The 23067-nt window shown below is 35.3% G+C and overlaps 1 protein-coding gene across 50 annotated transcripts in view; it reads right to left on the bottom strand.

Annotated features, from left to right (window-relative positions):
- The window catches only part of SOX6 (SRY-box transcription factor 6), a 720275-nt gene that overhangs the window by 117664 nt on the left and 579544 nt on the right, over window positions 1–23067 (bottom strand). For 26 of the 50 annotated variants that reach the window (XM_060399843.1, XM_060399842.1, XM_060399833.1 and 23 more), the window contains 2 exons: window positions 14423–14502; window positions 12822–12944 (listed from right to left, as the gene is read on the bottom strand). In XM_060399843.1, coding sequence (XP_060255826.1) covers window positions 12822–12944; window positions 14423–14502 — 203 coding nt within the window. The remainder of the gene's footprint in view (window positions 1–12821; window positions 12945–14422; window positions 14503–23067) is intronic. The other 24 variants (XM_060399858.1, XM_060399851.1, XM_060399861.1 and 21 more) reach the window with 1 other exon arrangement.

Raw genomic sequence — 23067 nt, 5'->3', positions numbered from 1 at the left:
CTGAACTCTTTGAGATCCCCAAAATGTGATGTTGGCTTTGAAAATTTTCCTTTTACAATTTAATTATATTACTTTTAATTCACTTAGGTATTATAATAATAGGAGAATAAGTTGTGCAGGAAAAGTTCTAAATGACTGTGCTTCCTACATACCTACATACTGCAGAGTTTTAAGCAAAGAATCTTGGCCAGGAAATAAATTTTAAAATGCACTTAAACAATACATTATAGTCCTATTCTGTTTAATAGGTAAGTAATCTGGTCCAAGTCACTTAATCCATCTGAGCCTCAATTTTTCTTTCAAAATATGGGGTAATATCAAAGAATAATTTATTATACAGTCTAAATATAAATTGCTTATTCAGTACTATGCATTATGTATAACTGTACATATATATATATATAATATTCATACTATTCTTGAGTCTGTTTTGTCTAGTTTTGTTTTTACAAAGTTAGGCTCCTTTATAATATCCAATCCACACATCAAATACAGGTTCTCTGCCAAGAGTGATTCCACTCATCCTGTGGGACCTCAACAAATAGCATCCTATAAAAACTAATGAACAGCTTCCATATCCTCACCAAATTTAATATTTACTTCATTCTGAAAGACAGATTTATATACTATTATAGTCATAAATAATATTCCTTTACCAAAAACCAGAGTATATTGTGTGCTTAAACAACTGAAATAATAAGGTTGAGAACTGTGACTGCTCTAGGCAGAAGTGACTGATTAGAGTAAAAGTCTTAGTTCTGAAGATCCAAGTGATGCGAAGAACTAAGACCCATCATATTGGTCTCAGTCTTTTAAATCTGCTCATATATGTCCAGGTGGATAGGTAGACAGGTAGGTGGGATATTTCTGTTAAGATGAGTAAGATTTGCAATCCCAGTTCAGTTCAGTTCAGTCGCTCAACCGTGTCTGATTCTTTGCGACCCCATGGACTACAGCAGGCCAGGCTTCCCTGTCCATCACCAGCTCCCATAGCCTACTCAAACTCATGTCCATCGAGCTGGTGTGCCATCCAACCATCTCATCCTCTGTTTTCCCCTTCTCTTCCCACCCTCAATCTTTCCCAGCATCAGGGACTTTTCCAGTGAGTCAGTTCATCGCATCAGGTGGCCAAAGTATTGGAGTTTCAGCTTTAGCATCAGTTCTTCCAATGAATATTCAGGACTGATTTCCTATAGGATTGACTCATTGATCTCCTTGCAGTCCAAGGGACTCTCGAGAGTCTTCTTCAACACCACAGTTCAAAAGCATTAATTCTTCGGCATTCAGCTTTCTTTATAGCCCAACTCTCACATTCGTACATGACTACTGGAAAAACCATAGCTTTGACTAGATGGCCCTTTGTTGGCGAAGTAACATCTCTGCTTTTTAATATGCTGTCTAGGTGGGTCATAGCTTTTCTTCTAAGGAACAAGAGTCTTTTAATTTCATGGCTGCAGTCACCATCTGCAGTGATTTTGGAGCCTAGGAAAATAAAGTCTGTCACTGTTTCCATTGTTTCCCCATCTTTTTGCTATGAGTGATCGGACCAGATGCCATGATCTTAGTTTTCTGAATGTTGAGTTTTAAGCCAACTTTTCACTCTCCTCTTTCATTTTCATCAAGAGACTCTTTAGTTCTTTGCTTTCTTCCATAAGGATGGTGTCATCTGCTTATCTGAGGTTATTGATGTTTCTCCCAGCAATCCTGATTCCAGCTTGTGCTTCATCCAGCCCAGCATCCCAACTCTTTATTAAATATTCTTCCCCTATTTTCTCTTTCCCCAACTAGCATGTAAACTACATCAGACAAGGGCTTCATTTTATATTAGTTTTCTCAGCCTCAGCTCTACTGATAGTTTGGACTGGATATTTATTTGATGAGGGTGCTGACCTGTGTACTGTAAGGTTTTCAGCAGGATCCCTGGCCTCTACCCACTAGAGGCCAATAGCATCTCCACCCCCATCCAAAGTTATAACAATCAAAAATGTCTCCAGGTATTATCAACTGAACTCTAGGGGGCAACATAGCCTCCAGTTGAGGACCTCTGGTCTAGACTAATACCTGGCATGTTATAGCCACTAAATAAATATTGTTAAATAACTGAACAAATTGTTAAATTTGTTGTTTTAATTTTCACACAAACTTTTTCAAATTTCCTGAGCACAATCATTTATAAGCTTCCTTTTCAAAAAATATTTTGATACAATTCCAAGAGACAGTAAGATTTATGTCACTTGTCAGTCATTCAAAACTAACAGGTGTAATTTCAAGTAATAAGGATTTTAAAAGAAAAGATGTAATAATCCTTCACTAGTTATTTAATTCAAGTGAATAAGTGAACTAGTGAAAACCTGATAAATATCCCCCAAATTGATTTTCTAGATTAAAAGCAACTATTTCAAACTGGCTTCAAATGAGCACTGTATGTTTGTACTTTGGAGAGTTTGATGGTCAACACAAGTATATATTTTAAGCAATAAAATCTGTATACACATCTATCATCTATTATTTTTAGTTCATTCTACTCCAGACTAAACAGCATTAGGAAAATTCCTGATAATGTACCAAGGATCATAGTCTAGGTTAATCTGTATTATGACATCAAAGGTTGTTTATAGGTATTATGCTGCTACTGCTAAGTTGCTTCAGTTGTGTCCAGAGGGGGCTGTAAGAGGAACACACAGTAAGAAATGAACTCATTCAATTCTGGTTTCCTCAGTGTGTATGCCCAGCAGTGGGATTGCTAGGTCATAAGGCAGTTCTATTACAGCAAAACCAATACAGTATTGTAAAGTAAAATAAAGTAAAATAAAAAATAAAAAGAAAAAAGAAATGAACTCAGTGTACTGGAAATTAAGAATTTTTTCATTTAAGGTTTTGCTTCACCAAATGGCCAAGAGTGTAGTGGCCTGGGGAAATAAATTTGGCTCTATTTTTCCTCCATTTTTGTCTATTAAAAAGCAATGCAAGCACTTAGCCAAACCAGGATTAAATGACTATATATATATATAAAGGAATTGGTATTTATAAAGCTAGAGAAAGTAATGTTACATTAATTCTTCTCAGTGTGACTCAAGATGGCTGTACTGATGTCACCAATTATGAGAGGAAAGAAAGAAGAAAGTATATGACTTTTTATCCATACAGCAACTGGCACAGTGGATATTTAGTACATAGCAGGTGTTGAGTGCTTGTTTGTTTATATTTAATTGAGAAAAGAATCTATTAATAGTGCCATCTGGGCTTGGAAGATCTAAACTGTGATTATTAACCTAACCCTAATAATCTAGAACAGTCAAATTAAAGCAAGATGGTTTCAAGTCAGTAAGGAGAGACTTTAAGTCACTATAAATATTCCTTGAATTTTCATTTGATATGCATTTGCACAACATACATACCTGTAGCGTATGAACATTTCTACAAGTAAAACAGAAAGGAAGAATTGGCAGGAAAGTAGTGAATATGCCCTAGATATACTGATCAGAAGTTTTATTCCTCCACTGGGGCACGTCTGTGTTGGGAATCCATCCAACTATATGTAGCTTCTCAATTCCTTTTCATTAAAATATCACTTAAAAATACTTTTGGATTAGAAAAACTAAAATTGCAAAAATCTATAGATGCAATGCAATTCCTAACAAAGTCTCAATGAAATTCTTCACAGAAAGAAAAAAAATTCTAAAATCACACGCATCCACAAAAGACCCCAAATATCCAAAGCAAACCTGAACAAGAACAAAGCTCCTAATTTCAAAATATATCTCAAAGCTATAATAATAATAATAAAATGATAGTGGCATACAATGGATATATAGATATGGGTGTACAATGGATATATAGATATGGGCATACAATGGAGCAGAATAAAGAGCTCAGAGATAAACCTCCACAAATTACAGTCAAATGATTTTCAACACTGGCAACAAGAATACCCAATGGGGAAAGGATAGTCTCTTCAATAAACGTCATTGGGAAAACTCAATATCCATGAGAAAAATAATGAAATTGAACTTTTATCTTAAACCATACAACAACAACAACAAAAAAAACCCTTGAAAAGGAAGTCTTAAATGTAAAAAAAAGTCTGAAACTTTTAGATATATCTCCAAAGGAATTGAAATCATGAGTTTATAGAGGTATTTGCTTTCTCATGTTCATTGCAGTGTTATTCACAATAGCGAAGGCATGAAAGCAACCTAAATGTCTACTGATGGATGAACGGATAAAGAAAATGCAATATGTACATAAAATATAATATTATTTAGCCTTAAAAAAGGAGGAAGACATCCTGCCACTTGTAACATTATGGAGAAACTTAGAAGAGATGCTAATTTAAATAACTCAGACACAGAAGACAATTACTATGTGATGCCAATTATATGAGGAATCTAAAACAGTCAAATTCATAGAATCAGAGAGTAGAATAGTGATTGCCAGGGGATGAGATAGGGGAAACAGAAAGTATTAGTTAAAGAGCACAAAGTTTCAGTTATGCAAAATAAAGTCCTAGATATCTACTGTATAACTTGAAGCCCATAGTTAATAATACTGTATTGTACACTTAAAAACTTGCTAAGAGGGTAGATCTTATGTTAAATGCTCTTATCACGTATCTAATAATGTTCTTATCATATAATAATAATACTAATGGTGAGAGGAAACTTTTGGAGATAAATGGATATATTTATGGCATAGATTGTGTTATGTATTCATGGATATATACTTATCTCCAAACTCATCCAATTGTATATATTAAATATGTTCAGTTTTTTGTATGTCAATCATGCTTGAATAAAGTGGTTTAAAAATATTTCCATTCTGCTCAGTCTGTTCTGTTACCCACCATATCTTTCTCTGATTTAAATTTCATAAATGTTGCATATCCTGACTTACTCTATGGTTGGAAACTGGAGTGAAGCATTTTTTAAAATACCAGAATACTTTGCTTTCAAACCTTCCCCTATGTTCTTAATCACATCATCTCTCTTAATTCCAAGGTAATTCATTATAACTCATAAACATACAGATACATGATGCCAACCAAACAATACTTCAAAACTCCAGTTTGGTAAAAACAGGAATAGAAATACTTGTCACTATTTTAGAAACCACTGCATGTTACAAGCAGTCTATTTAAATACAAGTATTCACATACTAGGAGTTCCTTGTTGTATGGATTAATTAGTAAGGCTGGAGCTAAATGAATGTGGGTGGAAATGCTACACTAAGAAAGATAGAGAACTGAACTGGTTGTGTAATTCCAAGGTCCTGGGCTCCTACTAAACTATCTCTGTGAGTACAGCCAAATATCCCATCAAATAAATGACTTAAAACACAGTAATTAACAGAGCTTAGTGAGACAGGCATGCTCTCAACTTTTAGATATTATTTGAAAATCAACTGAAAATCAAATTTCTAAGAGAAAATCCAGTTTACCTAATGTTTTAATTTGTGGGTAGGAATAATCGTATTCTTGAATACAATGACAAGTCATATTTCCAAACACTAGAAAATGTCTTCATATTTTGCATCCTTCTCTGATCTACCTATATGTCTTTAACCTTCACCAAGACTCCCTTAACACCTGCCATTATTTGTAAGAAACCTACCTAGAAATGAAAAGTTGTTTATATGAGAATATGCCTCTAAAGACAGACCACTTGGCTGAACATATCCTCTCTCCCCTGCAAAAAGAAAAAAAAAAAAAATCCAAAGATTGAGTTGCAGATGACCACCAAAAAGGAAATTCACTAATTCAATCTATTTACCAACTATGGTCATAGGCAACACTGAGGATTCAACAGTAAACAAAAGAAACAAAAATCCCTGAATTCAGTGACACATTCTGGTAGATCAGAGCCACCCATGAGAAACACTTAGGCAGCAAAGCTAGAGTAGAATTGACTGCTTATTTGGGATGTTGGAAAGTTTTTTTCCTATCTTGATAATGATTTTTTGTGGAAATTTATGCACGCCTTGTTAATCCATTTACTACTCACAGTAAAAAAATATTGTCCCTTTTTTACAAGGAACAAACTGAAAAAAGGAGGCAATTTGAGAACAGTGCAGGACAACATAGTAATAGCAGAAACTCTCATTCAAGATTCTGCTTCCAAAATGGAGTTTATTCTATTAGTCCATAGCTCATCTAATCACAGCTATAATGGTCCTTCCAGATTCCTTCACTCTTTTAAAGTCAAAGTGGGTGAGAGAAGGCTGATTATGAGAAAAGCAAGCATTTCTCCTCAAAGCACAACCCCCTAGTTGGTATCCTCAGAACAAGCTTTGAATCAGTGCATTACTTTTTTTCCATCAGGTAGCTAGTAATAGGTCACTCTAATCAACTCTTTATTCATCTCTCTATTAGAAATCACAACCTCCAAAGCCCACCCAGTCCAGCTAACTCACTCTCATTCCTCCACAGAACTGAGGCATGTTTATGATTTCAAACAAGAAGGCAGGGTATGAGCCAGAGAAGAGCATCTAAATATAATATCATAAAGATTCAGGCTGGAGCTAAAATAGAAATGGAACATTCTCAATGTTGATAGGCACTTCTTCACTTTCCATTTGTAGCATGAAAATTGACAATATCATTTAAATAAAATATGTGTTTCTATTCACTTTTGCAAAAATTCAATTGTTCTCCTCCATCTTTGCAAACTTTGCAAGACTTTAATAGTTCCATTTAAGAACAACTTATGGTTGATGGGTTTTTCTAGTGTTTCAAGGCTCTAATTATACTGCTTTCCTCAAATCTTTCCAGAACTACACATAATGTCCATCAAGTAAAAGTGAAAATATATTTACATTGATTTTTAAAATTTTTCATATTTACTTCCTTTCATTCAGGCTACCACCCATACATACTATCATTATAAGAACTTGGTAGTTAAAATATGTTCCAACTACAGCTTGGTAGGCTTTGAATGTTAGATAAAAATCATTCTCTGAGGCTAATGAAGACAGAAACTCTGCCTGTAACAATATTAAGTTTGTTTTCTCTGGTGATTCACAGAAGTGAGCAATCTGTCAGTAATACACTGAGTGAAATTACTTGTCTTGTAGGAATAACTGCTGACAGTCACTTTATTTCAGGGCTGACCCAAACGTCTCCCTGCTGACAAACAAATTACTATGTCTAACTTTGAAAAGGTAACTAGCTTGCTTTTAATTTTGATTGGTCTCTCAGAATCCCTTATACATAACTCAGTTCCATTCTTCATTGTTTTGTTTTGTTTTTAAAGCAACAGAAAGTGTTTTGGGGGGCCAGGTTTGAATTAATGAATTTTTTTTTTTAAGTAGAGGAAGAAAACCCTATCGTTTGGAACTAAGAAAAAGAACTATTATTGCTTCTTTCTGAGACTGTTTTGCAGATAAAACTGGTTAAGTGTGTCTACCCTACATTAAGACTGGCAGTGCCGCCAGTGACTGACTGGGTGAGTGAACACATTACAGAGATAGTATTGTAGGAATTAATTTTCTTCAATAAAGTGATTTTTAAGGCTCATATATTTCACAATCTAAACATATGTCACTGTTTCATAAACAAAATAAATGGATTAAAATAATACATTACCAATATGCTGACATGTGGAGATATTTTAATTAGAAATTCTTAAACTGTGTGATATTTAACTGCTGTATTTACTAAAGAGAAGCATGCATCATTTAATAAGAAGGTATGAGACAGGTGTACCACTTCGCATGATATGGCACTAAATTGTATTTAATATAAACTACAACTATGAGGCAATATTATGTCTAATTAAAAAACAAAACAAAATTACCTTAGGTATCTATCATATTGAAAGTAACCACAAAAAATGAATCAATACACTAAAATCACTTTTTCATCAAAAAAAAAAAAAGAGTCATTCTGAGCTTATTTCTGAGACAATGTTTCTTCAAAAATAATCTAACATCTTAGCTATTGAAAGGCCATATTTACATGACTGCCTCATTATACTGGTTCCCCACCCACCCCCCACCCCCCACACTACCTTTTGACTTACTTGAAGGACCAATGCTAACATAGCTGAGGAAAGCAAATGGCAACTGGTCCTGAAATTTATACCAGTACAGACTCAGAATAAGTAGCAATATAATATATTGTTTACTGTAGCAAGTACCCTCTGTTCTCTAAAGGTCAAAAGCACTGTAACCTTAGAGTTACAGTTTCTGATTGTTCCCAGGGTTAAATACATTATCAAAATTAATGGTTCAAGCCCCTCAACCTTCAGATATATGAGCATTCATGACTCCATCTGCTGAACTGTTCAACTAAAAATAGCATACTTCTCTCTCCTAATATTGTGCCCCTGAGGCAGAGAAAACCAGCAAACGAGCCTTAGATCAGCATGGAGTTTAAAAAAAAAAAGAAAACTTTCCTGTGTCTTTCTTATTTTAAAGAAAGTAAGTATTAGAATATGCTAATGTAAGAAGGATCTTTTCAAATATCTTTTCTCTCAGTTTAGTCACTCAGTCGTGTCTGATTCGGTGACCCCATGGACTGCAGCAGGCCAGGCTTCCCTGTCCATCACCAACTCCCAGAACCTACTTAAACTCATCCATTGTGTCAGTGATGTCATCTAACCATCTCCTCCTCTGTCATCCCCTTCTCCTCCCGCCCTCAATCTTTCCCAGCATCAAGGACTTTTCCAATAAGTCAGTTCTTCGAGTCAGGTGGGCAAAGTATCAGCTTCAGCATCAGTCCTTCCAATGAATATTCAGGACTGATTTCCTTTAGGATTAACTTGTTGGATCTCCTTGCAGTCCAAGGGACTCTCAAGAGTCTTCTCCAACACAATTCAAAAGCATCAATTATTCAGCATTCAGCTTTCTTTATAGTCCAACTCTCACATCCATACATGACTACTGGAAAAACCACAGCTTTGACTAGATGGACCTTTGTTGGTAAAGTAATGTCTCAGCTTTTAAATATGTTGTCTAGGTTGGTCACAGCTTTTCTTCCAAGGAGCAAGCGTCTTTTAAATTTCATGGCTACAGTCACCATCTGCAGTGATTTTGGAACCCCCCAAAATAGTCTCTCACTGTTTCCATTGTTTCCCCAACTATTTGCCATGATCTTCATTTTCTGAATGTTGAATTTTAAGTCAACTCTTTCACTCTCCTCTTTCACTTTCATCAAGAGACTCTTTAGTTCTTCTTTGCTTTCTGCCTTAAAGGTGGTGTCATCCGTGTATCTGAGGTTATTGATCTTTCTCCTGGCAATCTTGATTCTAACCTGTGATTCATCCAGCCCAGCATTTTTCATGATGTACTCTGCACATAAGCTAAATAAGCAGGGTGACAATATACAGCCTTGACGTACTCCTTTCCCAATTTGGAACCAGTCTGTTGTTCCATGTCTGGTTCTAACTGTTGCTTCTTGACCTGCATACAGATTTCTCATGAGGCAGGTCAGGTGATCTAGTATTCCCATCTCTTTAAGAATTTTCCCCAGTTTGTAGTGATCCACACAGACAAAGGCTTTGGCGTAGTCAATAAAACAAAAGTAGATTTTTTTCTGGAACTCTCTTGCTTTTTTGATGATCCAGAGGATGTTGGCAATTTGATCTCTGGTTCCTCTGCCTTTAGAAATCCAGCTTGAACATCTGGAAGTTCACGATTCACATACTGTTGAAGCCTGGCTTGGAGAATTTTGAGCATTATTTTGCTAGCATGTAAGATGGCTGCAATTATGCAGTAGTTTGAACATTCTATGGCATTGCCTTTCTTTGGGATTGGAATGAAAACTGACCTTTTCCAGTCCTGTGGCCACTGCTGAGTTTTCCAAATTTGCTGGCATACTGGGTGCAACACTTTCACAGCATCATCTTTTAGGATTTGAAATAGCTCAGCTGGAATTCCATCACCTTCATTAGCTTTGTTCGTAGGCCCACTTCACTTTGCATTCCAGGATGTCTGGCTCTAGGTGAGTGATCACACAATCGTGGTTATCTGGGTCATGAAAATCTTTTTTGTATAGTTCTTCTGTGTATTCTTGCCACCTCTTCTTAATATCTTCTGTCCTTTATTGTGCTCATCTTTGCATGAAATGTTCCCTTGGTATCTCTAATTTTCTTGAAGAAAATTCCCATTCTACCGTTTTCCTCTATTTCTTTGCATTCGTCACTGAGGAAGACTTTCTTATCTCTCCTTGCCGTTCTTTGGGATTTTGCATTCAAACGGGTATCTTTCCTTTTCTCCTATGCCTTTAGCTTCTCTTCCTTTCTCAGCTATTTGTAAGGCCTCCTCAGACAACCATTTTGCCTTTTTTTGCATTTCTTTTTCTTGGGGATGGTCTTGATCACTGCTCTGCAATGTCATAAACCTCCATCCATGGCTTTTCAGGCACTCTGTCAATCGGATCTAATCCCTTGAATCTGCTTGTCACTTCCACTGTATAATTGTAAGGGCTTTGATTTAGGTAATACCTGAGTGGTCTAGTGGTTTTCCCTGTTTTCTTCAGTTTAAGTCTGAATTTGGCAATAAGGAGTTCATGATCTGAGCCACAGTCAGCTCCCATCTTTTCTCAGGTGATAACAAAACTTCAGGCTTCCAGACCATGACTTTACTGTTAAGATGACCCCAGCTCACAATGCTAGAAGTGAAAAACCTTTGAAGGACAAATTAACTATATATCAGGTAGAGACGACCACTTCTTTTCAACTCAGCAGAGTGTGTGTGGAGGTTGTAGTGGTATACATGCATTGCGGCTTTTCTTCCTAAGACTCTCTAAATAGAAATAAAACTCATTAACATATTGTAATGCTTAGTATCCCCAGTTTATTGTTATCATAATTGTTGACAGAGCTGTGACATTTTAGCTTGTTAAAGGAATGGAGAAAACCTGAGCTAGAAAAGAAAGTAGACTAAAATCAATAAAGCAAAATATTATTGTTTTCTCTCTACTTTTAGTCAAGATTTAAAATGTTAGTGTCTGTAACAACTTAGATATTGCTGTCCTCTGTGCTGCTCATGGGACACTCAATAAACCTGTTACACTCACAGTAAGAAAGTTTGAGAAATCTGCCTTTCAAATAAGATCCATCTTTTCTAAATAGTGTACCATACAAGCAAACAGCAATGGTTTCCTGACATGCAAGGAAAAGCGCAAAAAGTGGAAACAAGAGAACAGAGCCAGAATAAAACAACAACAACAACAGGAAACTCTCCTACCAACCCAAGCTTACCCTCCAAAGCCGAGGGCCTCCACCTTACCAGGTTCTGTGTTCAGCCTAATTAAAGTGACAGACACGTGCTCCTAGATCAGCATTGCTACAGCTTTACACTGTCTGGCACTCACATATATGACATCGTGATTTCCAGAAACCCAGGAGAAGCCAGATTTGACAGCATCAGAGGTCTGTGATGGTGTGGGGAAGAGATGTCAACTCAAGTGAAAAACTAAGAGGAGAAACTGGGTAGAAAACTGGCTCAGGGAAGGCCGATGGACTAGAACTCAACACCTCAAGAGAAAAAAAGGTCAAGAGGAGAGGAAGTTTTGAATCTGAGCCAAGGTCCTCTGCTTTCACATTCTTCCAAGTACTTAAAATCTGAACTAGCTGTCCTGAATAGGTAAGCCTTGCTAATTGAAAGAATTGTTCCTAGTGTCCAGTTATCTCTCCGTTTAGCAATCCTAAGCACAGTAGATGTCAGAACGTCCAGAAACGTGGTACCTTCTCTACAGCCAAAAGGAACCCTTAGAAAAGAAATCCCTTTTGGCTGCATAGAAGATAGCAGATACTCTAACAGTATGCCTTGTCATGTCTGGGTGGAACCCCCTGTATACTTCTTATAATCAAAGGGAGAGGGAAAGGAAGAAGGCAAGTGACAAGCTCTGAACTCAAACTCTTCCTTAGGCTACTTCCAAGGTGTCCTTTGATCTTGTTCTCTTCTTTCTTCTTGTGAGCTTTCTCACTTCTAAGAAGGAGGGATAGCTAGCAACACTCCAATATCTGATAGTCCTAAAGAATGAAATGAGAAGTTGAGCTTTCTCACTTCTAAGGAAGGATAGCTAGCAACCCTCTAGAATCTGATAGCCCTAAAGAGGTTTTCCAATGATATAATAGAGGAATTAAGCACGCTATTGGAGAGAGGAGGACTGGGTCCCTATAGTAGAAAGGGGTTTGCTTTTTAAAAGAGCTATATGAGGCATCTTCTCCCATGCAGTAAGAACATCCCACAAAAACAACAAAGAGCTTTATTGGAAGTTCAATATGAAAGAGCTACTATATAAGTCTACGGGGCAAAAAACAACCAGTCAGGCCCAGGCACCCAACCTCAAATTCAGTCAGAGAAAACTAAATTAGAAAACCTGAAATAGATAGAATTAGAAATCCTGGATAGTCACTGACTCCAAGAAAATTTTGTAGTCTTGGTTAAATAACTTGACTTCTCTGAACCTCTGTTGTTTTGTCTATAAAAACAGAATGATATTTTATCAACTCTACAGGGTTGATACACGGGGAACTGAAGTTCTTGTTTTTTTCTTAATGTTTAAGTGTTTCTTTTTTTAAACTACTATGCAGCACTATACATAAAGGAAAAAGGGAAAGGGAAATAAAGATGGTTTTGAAAGTATGTAAAGAATTTGCCTAAATATATAGCAATAAACAATCTACTTCAGAGGCACTGGTTTGGGGTTTGACTTTTTCTCTGAAAGAAAAGGAGTGAAAATGAGCCTCCTTAGGCATGAGAAAAGGCGAAACATTATATTTTAGTGTTTGAGTGTTTGGCACTTGTCAAAGAAGCCTAGAATATGACTGAACAATCCAGTCCCCCACCCAATGAAGCACCAATGTAAGCATTCATACCTCAATCTGTTTGTGGTTGTAAGAGTGGCCACCACCATGTTCAAAGGTGTCCAAACTCCTGCCCAAACGGTCACTTAGGCCCTTTAGCCTTGGGTTAATTTGTGGGTGGGAGACATGACCTTTCTGTTTAGTAGCATATTCAGAAAAAAAAAAAAAAAAGACAAAACATACTGTCAGAACTCATGAAACAGAACACATATTTCTAAATCCAGGGTACTGACCACACCAAAGAACAGAAAGTAGGGTTTAGGACCCAGATACTGTCTTTCACAGAAACTTGATTATAGGATCAAACAGTGGTACTGGTTTCTTATTTTTGCCTCTGACTCAAGAAGACACTCAATGGCACAGCTATGGAAAAAGGAGAAATAGATTAGACTGACTGTGAGTTAGGTTTCTTTTTATATTTTTTCCAGCTGCAATAAGTTCCCTGTTAGTAGTGGAGAAGGTGAGGGCTTAGAAGAGATAGGGCTGCTGCTTTCATGAGGCAAAATCTCTAGCTCTGCTAGGCATCCATAATGGATCCATAATGCTAGACATCTTCAAGACTTGCTGGATGAGGCTTATGACAAGAACTGCTTAAAGTACTGTAAAAATTCTTTATTTGTAGACTCAACTGAGAATGTTTAAAATTATATTTTTCACATAAAAATCTGTACATTTTTTACATTCAAGTCATATAAGGAATAGCAAAGAAGAAATAAAAATGCCCAGTTAGTTGCTATTCCCTAGATTATTTAAGAAAATTGAAAAATCATCACAGTACATTATAAGAGTAAAAAACTATCTTTGTTCAATGCATTGAAATTCAAATTATCATCCTATATTTTCTAAATGCTCATATACTGCTTGCCTAACCATTAATTTTAATGATACTTTCTTTCTGTTTTTGTTAAAATATACACTCATATTTAATATCAATTTTCCATAAGACAGGATTACAAAAAGGGTGCAAAGATCGATCACTTAGTCCTCCGCGTCCCATTTTACTATGAAGAAGATAAGGTGCAAGGGATTTTTAAAAATTAGCTTCCAAAGTGCTTTCTCTCCAATTTTAGCTTTATAAAGAACACCAATCTAGAATCTGATCAGACACCATGCCCAGTCTTTTGACCTGGTATGAGGATGAGGCTGATGATACACATATTCAGGGACAATGTGTTTGCATTTTACCAAATAGTTCAAGTAATTTGGTAATAACAACTCCCTTTTCTATGAGTTGCAAGAAGGAAAATATCCAGTGTTGTTGTCTGTTTTGATACTTGGATGTAAAAGCTAATTTGGACGTGAATGGAGACATGGATGAAGAAGTTATAAGGACAAAGCTAACATACCCAATATCAACTAGCCATAAACAATTGTAAAACCATTAACTTACCTTATATAGTACTAAGTCATGACATCATTTTTTCCTTTAAAAATATTGACTCTGACTGTTTTTTCTTCTATTTGCAGTATGGTAAGTACATAAGGTGTTAATCCTTCCAGGCTATGCTTAAAAAATTATTTAACATTCAGGTCATTATTTAGCATACAGCTGGTTAGCAGTTTTCCACTAAAGTACTGGCTCATATCCCACATTTTTTTCTTCTGGCACTTACCTGGAGCTGTAAAGGGCTGAGTCCAGAAGCAGCAGCAGCTGCCATTGTTGATGGAATGAACTGTACGGGGTAGTTATCACCTGTCAGAAAGAACAATGCATACAGGTTTAGACAATGCTCTGGGAATCACAGCAGACAAGTACAAACATGGTCCTTGGATTGCCTGAGCTTTACAACATTGCTCTAAGCCCAAACATCTGCAGAAACAAAAGGCTTAGTTGGGCACAGACTTGCAGGGCTGCCTTGGAACTTTTTGTTAACAGATAGCTGGTAGGCAAACTGGCAAAACATGAATGTGATGTTAAAAAAATTAAATGTGCAATTCAAGCATGTTCACTCCATTACAAATCTTGTAATACATCATTTTTTTAAGAGTAAAAAAATATCTTAAAGCCAGGCTGACATTCAGTTCACCGAGAAAGCATTAAGGTTTTTATATTAAAACAACAAAACGTTTTGGCTTGGTAGACAAGGCAGAGTATCACAGTCCAAAAAAGATTAAGAGTTATTGACTGTCCATAACCCTAACCTTTATTTTATTAAAAAAAAAAAAGTAGAGAAAAAAATTTAAATGCAACCTCTTTAATTTGAGAGGGGTAAGAGAGAAGCTAATCTTTGCCAACATTCTGTGAAATGCCTGGTATCCCAAAAAGATAGGAGACTGTTTTCTGCACTAACTTTCGGTGGAAACTACTACAGAATCATGACACACACTAGGCACTTATCACATATTCTTTGATGATGATTTGATTAAATAACCACACAATTTACATGTGACATCTATATTAAAAGTCTGGTCGAGACTGAGCATGGTTCAGCAGAGATCAGTGCAACATCTTATTAATGTGTTTCTGGCTCCAGACCACTCCTAAACAGCAGGGCTAAAGTACCTTCTATGACCTAAGAGCACAGGCTGTGTGAAGCAAGCAACCTGAAGAACCAATAGAAAGTAATGAGGAATGTATTGTGATAGTACTAACTGAAATCAAAATTAATACATATGGACAAATTACACACTATCAGTGATTTAATGGAGTATCACTTTGGCTTCAGCTACTTATTTTAAAGGCAGTGCTACGTACTATCTGTAGGCTATATTTTAATAGGCTATTCCTCCACACATTTTGGACATTTCTAATAATCATGCTGTTTTGCAAGAACTTTTCCACACTAAAAGCTGAATGTAATAATGAAAAGTGTAGAAAGAATCACCGTAATAAAGGTAGTCAACTAGAAAGCAATGAAATCTCTCTTTTTCTGCATGGACACTAATACCCGGAGCCTTCCTGGTGCCCCTGGTTCCTTGGAACTCATCCTGTTTGCTACATGAAGTGCTACTCAGCTGACCCAATGTAAATGTTAAGTTGCTTTCACTTTTAACAAATTGTTAGCTTCTAATCTACACAGTCTCTTTGCATCATATCCATAATACCTCATCAGACCATTGAGCACAGTGTGTGCTTGTACACAGTCCAGTAACAATTGGCTTCTGATTGCATATGGAGCACTGCTACAATGCATTCACTAACACTATATTGTGCTGGTCTCCTATGGAGTAATGTTCAAAATATCTGATCTTGTTTTTCCCCTTCCATGAGGTTGATTTTGGTTTGCAGGGCTACATGAGCTTTTTAAAAAAGATAACTAGGCCAAATTATTTTTTATAGTAAATGACTGTTGCTTTACACTTAAATAATTCTACTGATCCTCTCGATATTTAAACTAAATTATCTGAAGAAAGAATATCCTAATCTAAGTCAAATAGTATTTCCTTGGTTGATATCTTATCAGGTTAAAAAATCACAAAATGATGCTGAATTAATGATGCTTCAAAAATAGGGGAAAAAATCACCATTCCAACTATCAACATGGGTTGCCTCTCAGAACATTTTAGAGCTGTTCTTTCTTTAAATATCATGCATTATTCATACTAACTCTAAACCATAACCCCCTCCCTGTAAGTTTAATACCAGTTGCTTTATTTGTACTAAAACATTTTTCATGTCAAACATATTTTAAAAAAATCAAACTCTGAAAGAATTCCCTGGGGCACTCCTTTTTTCATAGCTGTCATGCTTCTATGCTATGAAATAGCTGATTTTTTTAAATATAGTTTTTGGCTTGCCAGTTAATTTATTACTATCTCTACCACACCCTGTAGTACTCTCCAGCTCACCTGCTGGCTACAAACAGCTTTCTTTCCACTGCTGACAAGCAAATTTTAAAATGTTTTTAACCTTTCTGCTGGTTTGAATCTGTATATCTGAATATAATCTTTGGAAAGCTATTTCTCCAGAACATATCATTGTATCAGTACTAAAAGTAAAAATGAATACATTAAAGCAACAGAGAATATTACAGGGACTGATAAGAAGAGAGAAAAAAAGGAAAAGGGAGAGGATAAGGGTGAAGAAGAGGTGGGGGGCGCTTAAAAGTAGAAGAGAAGATTTAATAGGTAGAGAGATTTAACTCCTCTTTTAAAAAGTTACATGCTTCCTCTCCCTGCCCCCTCACCTTTAACTGTGTGTAAGAGTCCATCAAGAAAAAGTTCTTAGCGGCTGACTTGGCAAGAAATCAGTCAACATGTTGTAGCAATTTTTTTCAAATTTGTCTCTGGATTTGAAATGCTTGCGTGAGGACCCATTCTCTTTAAATTTGTACAAAAGAAGATGAAGCCTGTTGAAACAGGTTGGTTTTAGGTAGGCACTGCTGTAATCTGGCCCTTGCTACCTCTAGTATAAGAAGACAACTTCTAAATGCTAATTTGGGAAATAATGTCCATTACATAAATCCATCTCTCCAGGCTTCCAGGTTTTACAACCAATTATTTTTATCTGAAGATTATAGAACAAATATGAAACAGGATTTAAAACCTATGGAAAATTAGACTGACATTAGTTTCACTTGCCACAAGTCTAGAATCAAAGTGGCTCCATAGCAAGAGCCCCTGAATGAAAGAAAGTATGTTTTTTAATTTTCAAGGAAAGTGAAATGAAGCCAAAACTTAATAAGATGTAAACACTGGAGAAGGAGGCACTTGTATCATGAATGTAGGACCCATTAGACACAGGCTACCTCCTACAAGAATACTAGTTTCTGTGATTCAAATATAACCTTTATTTTTATTAAAAAGCAAAAACTCCCATGGATAAAAATCTGTCCATTTTCTTTGATTCTTTAGGAAGACAAGGGACTGGGATGGTTACAGTCTTCTAAGATGCTAACTTCAGATATTAACTTATTTAAAGAGTTTGGGAGGAGCAGAGAAGAAAGATAAATTAAACTAGGAGACAGGACTCAAAGATTCTTTGGTTACTGGCTTAAAGTCTCATGGCTCATTTTCCATCCTCCAAAAAAACAGGAAAAAGTACTACACATCCCTACTCTCAAAGATTTTTTGGTATGATGGTATCACAGGATGATGGTAAGTTATTTGAGTTGCCAAATAACTCATAGATAGACCCCATTTCTTTAAGTTATCATCATTTTTGCTACAACATGTAAATATTTCCATCACAATCACCAATATAGACTTGGACCTGCCACACTGCATCTTGCTTTTGAATAGCAAAATATTATAACTCCTCTATATTCTGAGGGAATGCAATAATCAATCTGAATTTATCTTTGTGAGACATCACGCCACATTGCAGCAAAAGTTAGCAGGCAATGAATGACATATTTAGGATCCTAAAAATAAAACAAAACCTTTAATTTGTTCTGAGAACAATTGGACAAAAAAAAAAATTGGCATAGATTACAGTATATATTGCTGAGATCATGATGTTCTTATTTCTCCTGCTAAATTTCTCCTCTATTCATCAAAGAATAGACCAATGATGAGGAGAGTCTTGATCTCAAGACTTTTTCTAAGAGCATCTGCATTCTTTTTCATACCTTTAAAGGAGCTAAAAATCAAGGATCATCTTAATTTCTTCACTTATTTCATAAATGCATCCAGGCTCTTAGATAATCATATGAAAACCATGGAATTTGTCACAATAGCAATTAAATAAGTGAGTATGGATGAAATAACATAAATGCATCCACATTATAAGAAATTAACTTAAAATAACAACTTAAAGTTTATGACTTAATGAGAGCTCACCAATGATATAGCCTCCATATATGAAGAAGGGCACATTTAAAATAATCTTAATCTCCATAAAACTAGGTTATTTTATACAGGTGAACATATATATTTTCTTCTTGGACCTAAATACTCATTTAAAAGAGAGTACTAATCTGAAGAACCTCAGAAATGCGTTGACTCCAAGGGTGAAAGTGAAAGTGGCTCAGTTGTGTCTGACTCTTTGTGACATTCTCCAGGCCAGAACATTGAAGTGGGTAGTCTTTCCTTTCTCCAGGGGATCTTCCCAACCCAGGGACTGAACCTAGGTCTCCCACATTGCAGGTGGATTCTTTACCAGCTGAGCCACCAGGGAAACCCAAGAATACTGGAGTGCATAGCCTGTCCCTTCTCCAGGGAATCTTCCCAACCCAGGAATCCAACTGGGGTCTCCTGCACTGCAGATGGATTCTCTACCAGCTGAGCTTGATTTCAAGTAGATGACTTTAATTAATGAAGTATTCCGGCAGTAGTGGTTACATGCCTCCGCTTTAAATATTCAAGAAAAGATAGAAATGGCAAGCTTCACAAGATGTCATTTTGATAACCCCATACATATAAATCACATCTTTTACACATACATACACAAAAGTTAGACTTTTTTTTATATTCTTTATGCTTAGATCATGCCTGCAAGAGTATAAAATTCAGAACTTCAGTCCAAAATCTATCTATACTAATTTCTGGGGTGAAGGTGTAGAAAGTTAATTATCTTCTTTGACTTTTAGTTTCTTTTTTAAACAAAATGCAGATAATGTCACTAATGGTTTAGAGTTGTTATAAAAATTTAATGAGAATATATATATTTATATATATATATGCATACATATATTAATATATATAGATACAGATATCAGAAAATAAATGGTGGCCAATAAATGCTAACTGAAGCAAAGGAATTAAAAAGAAGTATTAAGTAGCAACTATACACCAACAAATTATACAATCTGGAAGAAATGAAAAATTCCTTTAAACACATTAATTACCTAAACTGACTTAAGGAGAAATGGATAATATAAACAAACCTGTAACACATAAAGAGATTAAATCAGCAATCAAAAACCTCCTAAAACAGCAAATTCTTGGACCAGTTAGATGGCCTCACCAATCTATTGAACATTTAAGAAAAATTAACATTAATCCTTATAAAATCTTCAAAAAATTGAAGGGGAAACATATTCTAACTGAGGCAATGAGGCCAATATAACTTTGATAACAAGATAAAGACAGATAAAGACATCACAAAACACAAAAAATATAGATTAATATCTTGCATGAATATTAAAATGCTCAAAAAATATTAGCATATTAAATCCAAAAGCATATCAAGAGGATTATTCACCATGACAAAGTAGGATTTATCCCAGGAATGCAAGGGTGGTTCAACATGAAAAAAATCAATGCAATACATAACATTAATAGAACAATGGGGAAAAAAATCCACATGATCATCTCAATTGAGGCAGAAAAGGCATTTGCCAAAATCCAACATTTCATGATAAAAAATTCTCAGAAAACTAGGAATAGAGAGAAAGTTCATCAGCATGATAAAGGGTATTTCTGAAAAACCCACAGCTAACATCACAGTGGAAAAAATTGAAAAGTTTTTTGACTAAGATTGGGGACAATTATACCCACTTTCACTGCTGCTATACAACACTGTGCTAGAAATTCTAGCTAGTACTTTTAGACAAAAAAAGAAAAAAAAAAGGCATCCAAATTGATAAAAATGGTAAAACCATGTCTATTTGCATATGAAGTGGCCCTATATATAGAAAATCCCAAATAATTCATGACTAGGGCCAATAAATAAATTCAGCAGCAGTTTCAGGGTATAAGATTAATATACAAAAAACAAATGTGTTTCTATATTCCTGCAATGAACAATCCAAAAGGAAATTAAGAAGCAATTCTATTTACAATAGTATCTAAACGAATCAAACACTTAGCAATAAATTTAACAAATAAGGCAAAGATTTGTACACTGGGAAGCTATAAAACATTTTTGAAATAAATTTTTAAAGCTCTAAATAAACAGAAAGGCATTCAGGTTCATAGACAGGAAGACTTAACATTGTTAAGATCAACAAAGCAATCTACAGATTCAGTGAAATTTTTATCAAAATTCAACAATCCAGAAATGGAAAAGTCAATCCTCAAATTTATTTGGAACTGCATGGAGCCCCAACAGCTAAAACAAATCTTGAGAAAGAAAAGTAGAGTTGGAAGGCTCATATTTTCTGACTTCAAAATTTACTTCAAAGCTAGAGTAATTAAAAGAGTATAATAGTTACATAAAAACAAGTATATAGACTCATGAAGCAGAATAGATAGCCCAGACATAAACCTTTACATATACAGTTCATTGACTTTTTAAAAATCAGGGCACCAAGACCATTTACTGGGGAAAAGACATATTTTCAACAAATGGTGCTGGAAAAACTGATATCCACATGCAAAAATGTGAAGTTGGATCCTTAACTTACACCATATACAAAAATTAATGGAATGGATCAAAGACCTAAACTTAAGTACTGAAACTATAAAACTCTTAGAGGAAAACACAGGAGTAAATCTTTGGATTTGGCAGTAATTTCATGGATATGACAGCAATAGTACAGACAACAAAAGAAAAACAGAAAAATCAGACTTCATCAGAATTAAACTTTTGTGTATCAAAAGATACTATCAAGTAAATGAAAAGACAACCCACAAAATGAGGGGAAAAAAAACTTGCAAATCATAAGTTTGACAAAGGATTAATATCTAGAATATATAAGAAATCCCAAAATTCAGTAAGGGTAAACAAACAACTAAATTTAAAACTAGGCAACGTACTTAAACAGATATATTTCCAAGAAGCTATACAAATTTCCAGTAAGCACATGAAAGATGCTCAAAATCACTAATCATTAGGGAAATGAAAACCAAAAGCACAATGAGATACCACGTCACATCTATTAGGATGTCTATATTTTTTTTCAAAAATAGGAAAGTAACAAGTATTGGTGAGGATATAAAGAAACTGGAACACTGTTGCATTGCTGGTTGGAAATGTGAAAGGTACAACCCCTATGGAAAACAGTTTGATGGTATCTCAAAAGATTAAACATAGAACTACCCATATTATTCAACAATCCCGTTCCTACGTATATATCCAAAAGAACTGAAAACAGGGACACAAACAAGTATTTGCATATCAATACTCACAGAAGCATTATTGACAATAGCCAGAATGTGGGGAAAGAATGGACTTTTGAGATATGCTACAATATGGAGGGACCTTGAAAACACTATGCTTAGTAAAGAAGCCAGACACAGAGGGACTAATATTGTATGATTCTATTCATATAGAGTATCTAGAACAGGCAAATTCACATACAGAAATAGCAGAACAGAAGCTTCCAGGGGTTTGGGGTAAGGGAATAAGGAGAGTTACTGTTTACGGCCACAGTTTTTCTGTTGTTGACGATTAAAAATTTTGGAGTATAGATCATGATTATGGTTACTAAAAACTGTAGATGTATTAATACTATTGAGTTGTACACTGAAAAATGGTTAATATAAAAAGTATTATTTTATGTATATTTTCCAAAATTTTTTTTTCTTAAAGAAGCATTAGGTATATTAGAGTAAAATTGCTTTTGGCCATCAGACAGAGAGGCAGTATATCTAGGTCAAATGCTCAGTTCTTGAACCACATTTCTAGTGGATAAGAATGCAGTTTAATGTAGTTAAATTTACTCAGGTCTCATGGTCAGACTTTATCCCCAAACGTAGTTCTTCAGAATTTTTTCAAAAAGCTTTCATATACTTTAAGAAACTTAATCTTCATACCCACACTGAGCAGTGGACAAATCATGACTTATTTTTTTTAGATGATAAAGAAGTGAGGCTCAGCAAGGCTAAGTGACATGTTCAAGTAAGAATTAAATAAATATAATCCATGTGGAACATTTAACATACTGTTTGGCACAAAGTAATTATTCAATAAACTTTAACTGTTATCATAATATTTAATATAACTAAGTAAGGAGTCATGAACAGGCAGACATCCTGTTCCTAGGATCTCCTGGGAAACGTTAAGGGTGCTGCTTTAGAAGCATTCATTTTTAAAAATCCCAACTACATGAAGTCCATGGTCGGCTGAACCATCCCTGGCACACAAGGAGTCTATCCAGTATCTTCATTTTACAGTCAGTTCAATCGCTCTGATATACACATTGGCAGCTACAAAAGCTTTTTGTTGTTGTTCGTTTTCACAAACACAGGTGCTCAACTGCATTTATCTTACCCTGGACTGCTGTATCTCTCAGTCTTTGCTTTATCATGATGTGATAAAGTAAAGCAACCAATATTCTGTGGTGTATGTTCTGGGCCCTGATAGGTTACTTTCTAGAAAGATTTCTCTAATTAGAGAATCAGTTTTAAAAGGGGGGAAGTTAACTAAGGATTAAAACTCAATAGGGGAAATTCTTCACAAGTTATTTTGATACATGTTCCCCTGAAACTGGTA

Source organism: Ovis aries, chromosome 15 (genome assembly GCF_016772045.2).
Source record: "Ovis aries strain OAR_USU_Benz2616 breed Rambouillet chromosome 15, ARS-UI_Ramb_v3.0, whole genome shotgun sequence".
Classification (NCBI taxonomy): Eukaryota; Metazoa; Chordata; class Mammalia; order Artiodactyla; family Bovidae; genus Ovis; species Ovis aries.
Note: the sequence above shows the minus strand (reverse complement) of the source record. Positions and strands in the feature narration are given on the sequence as shown.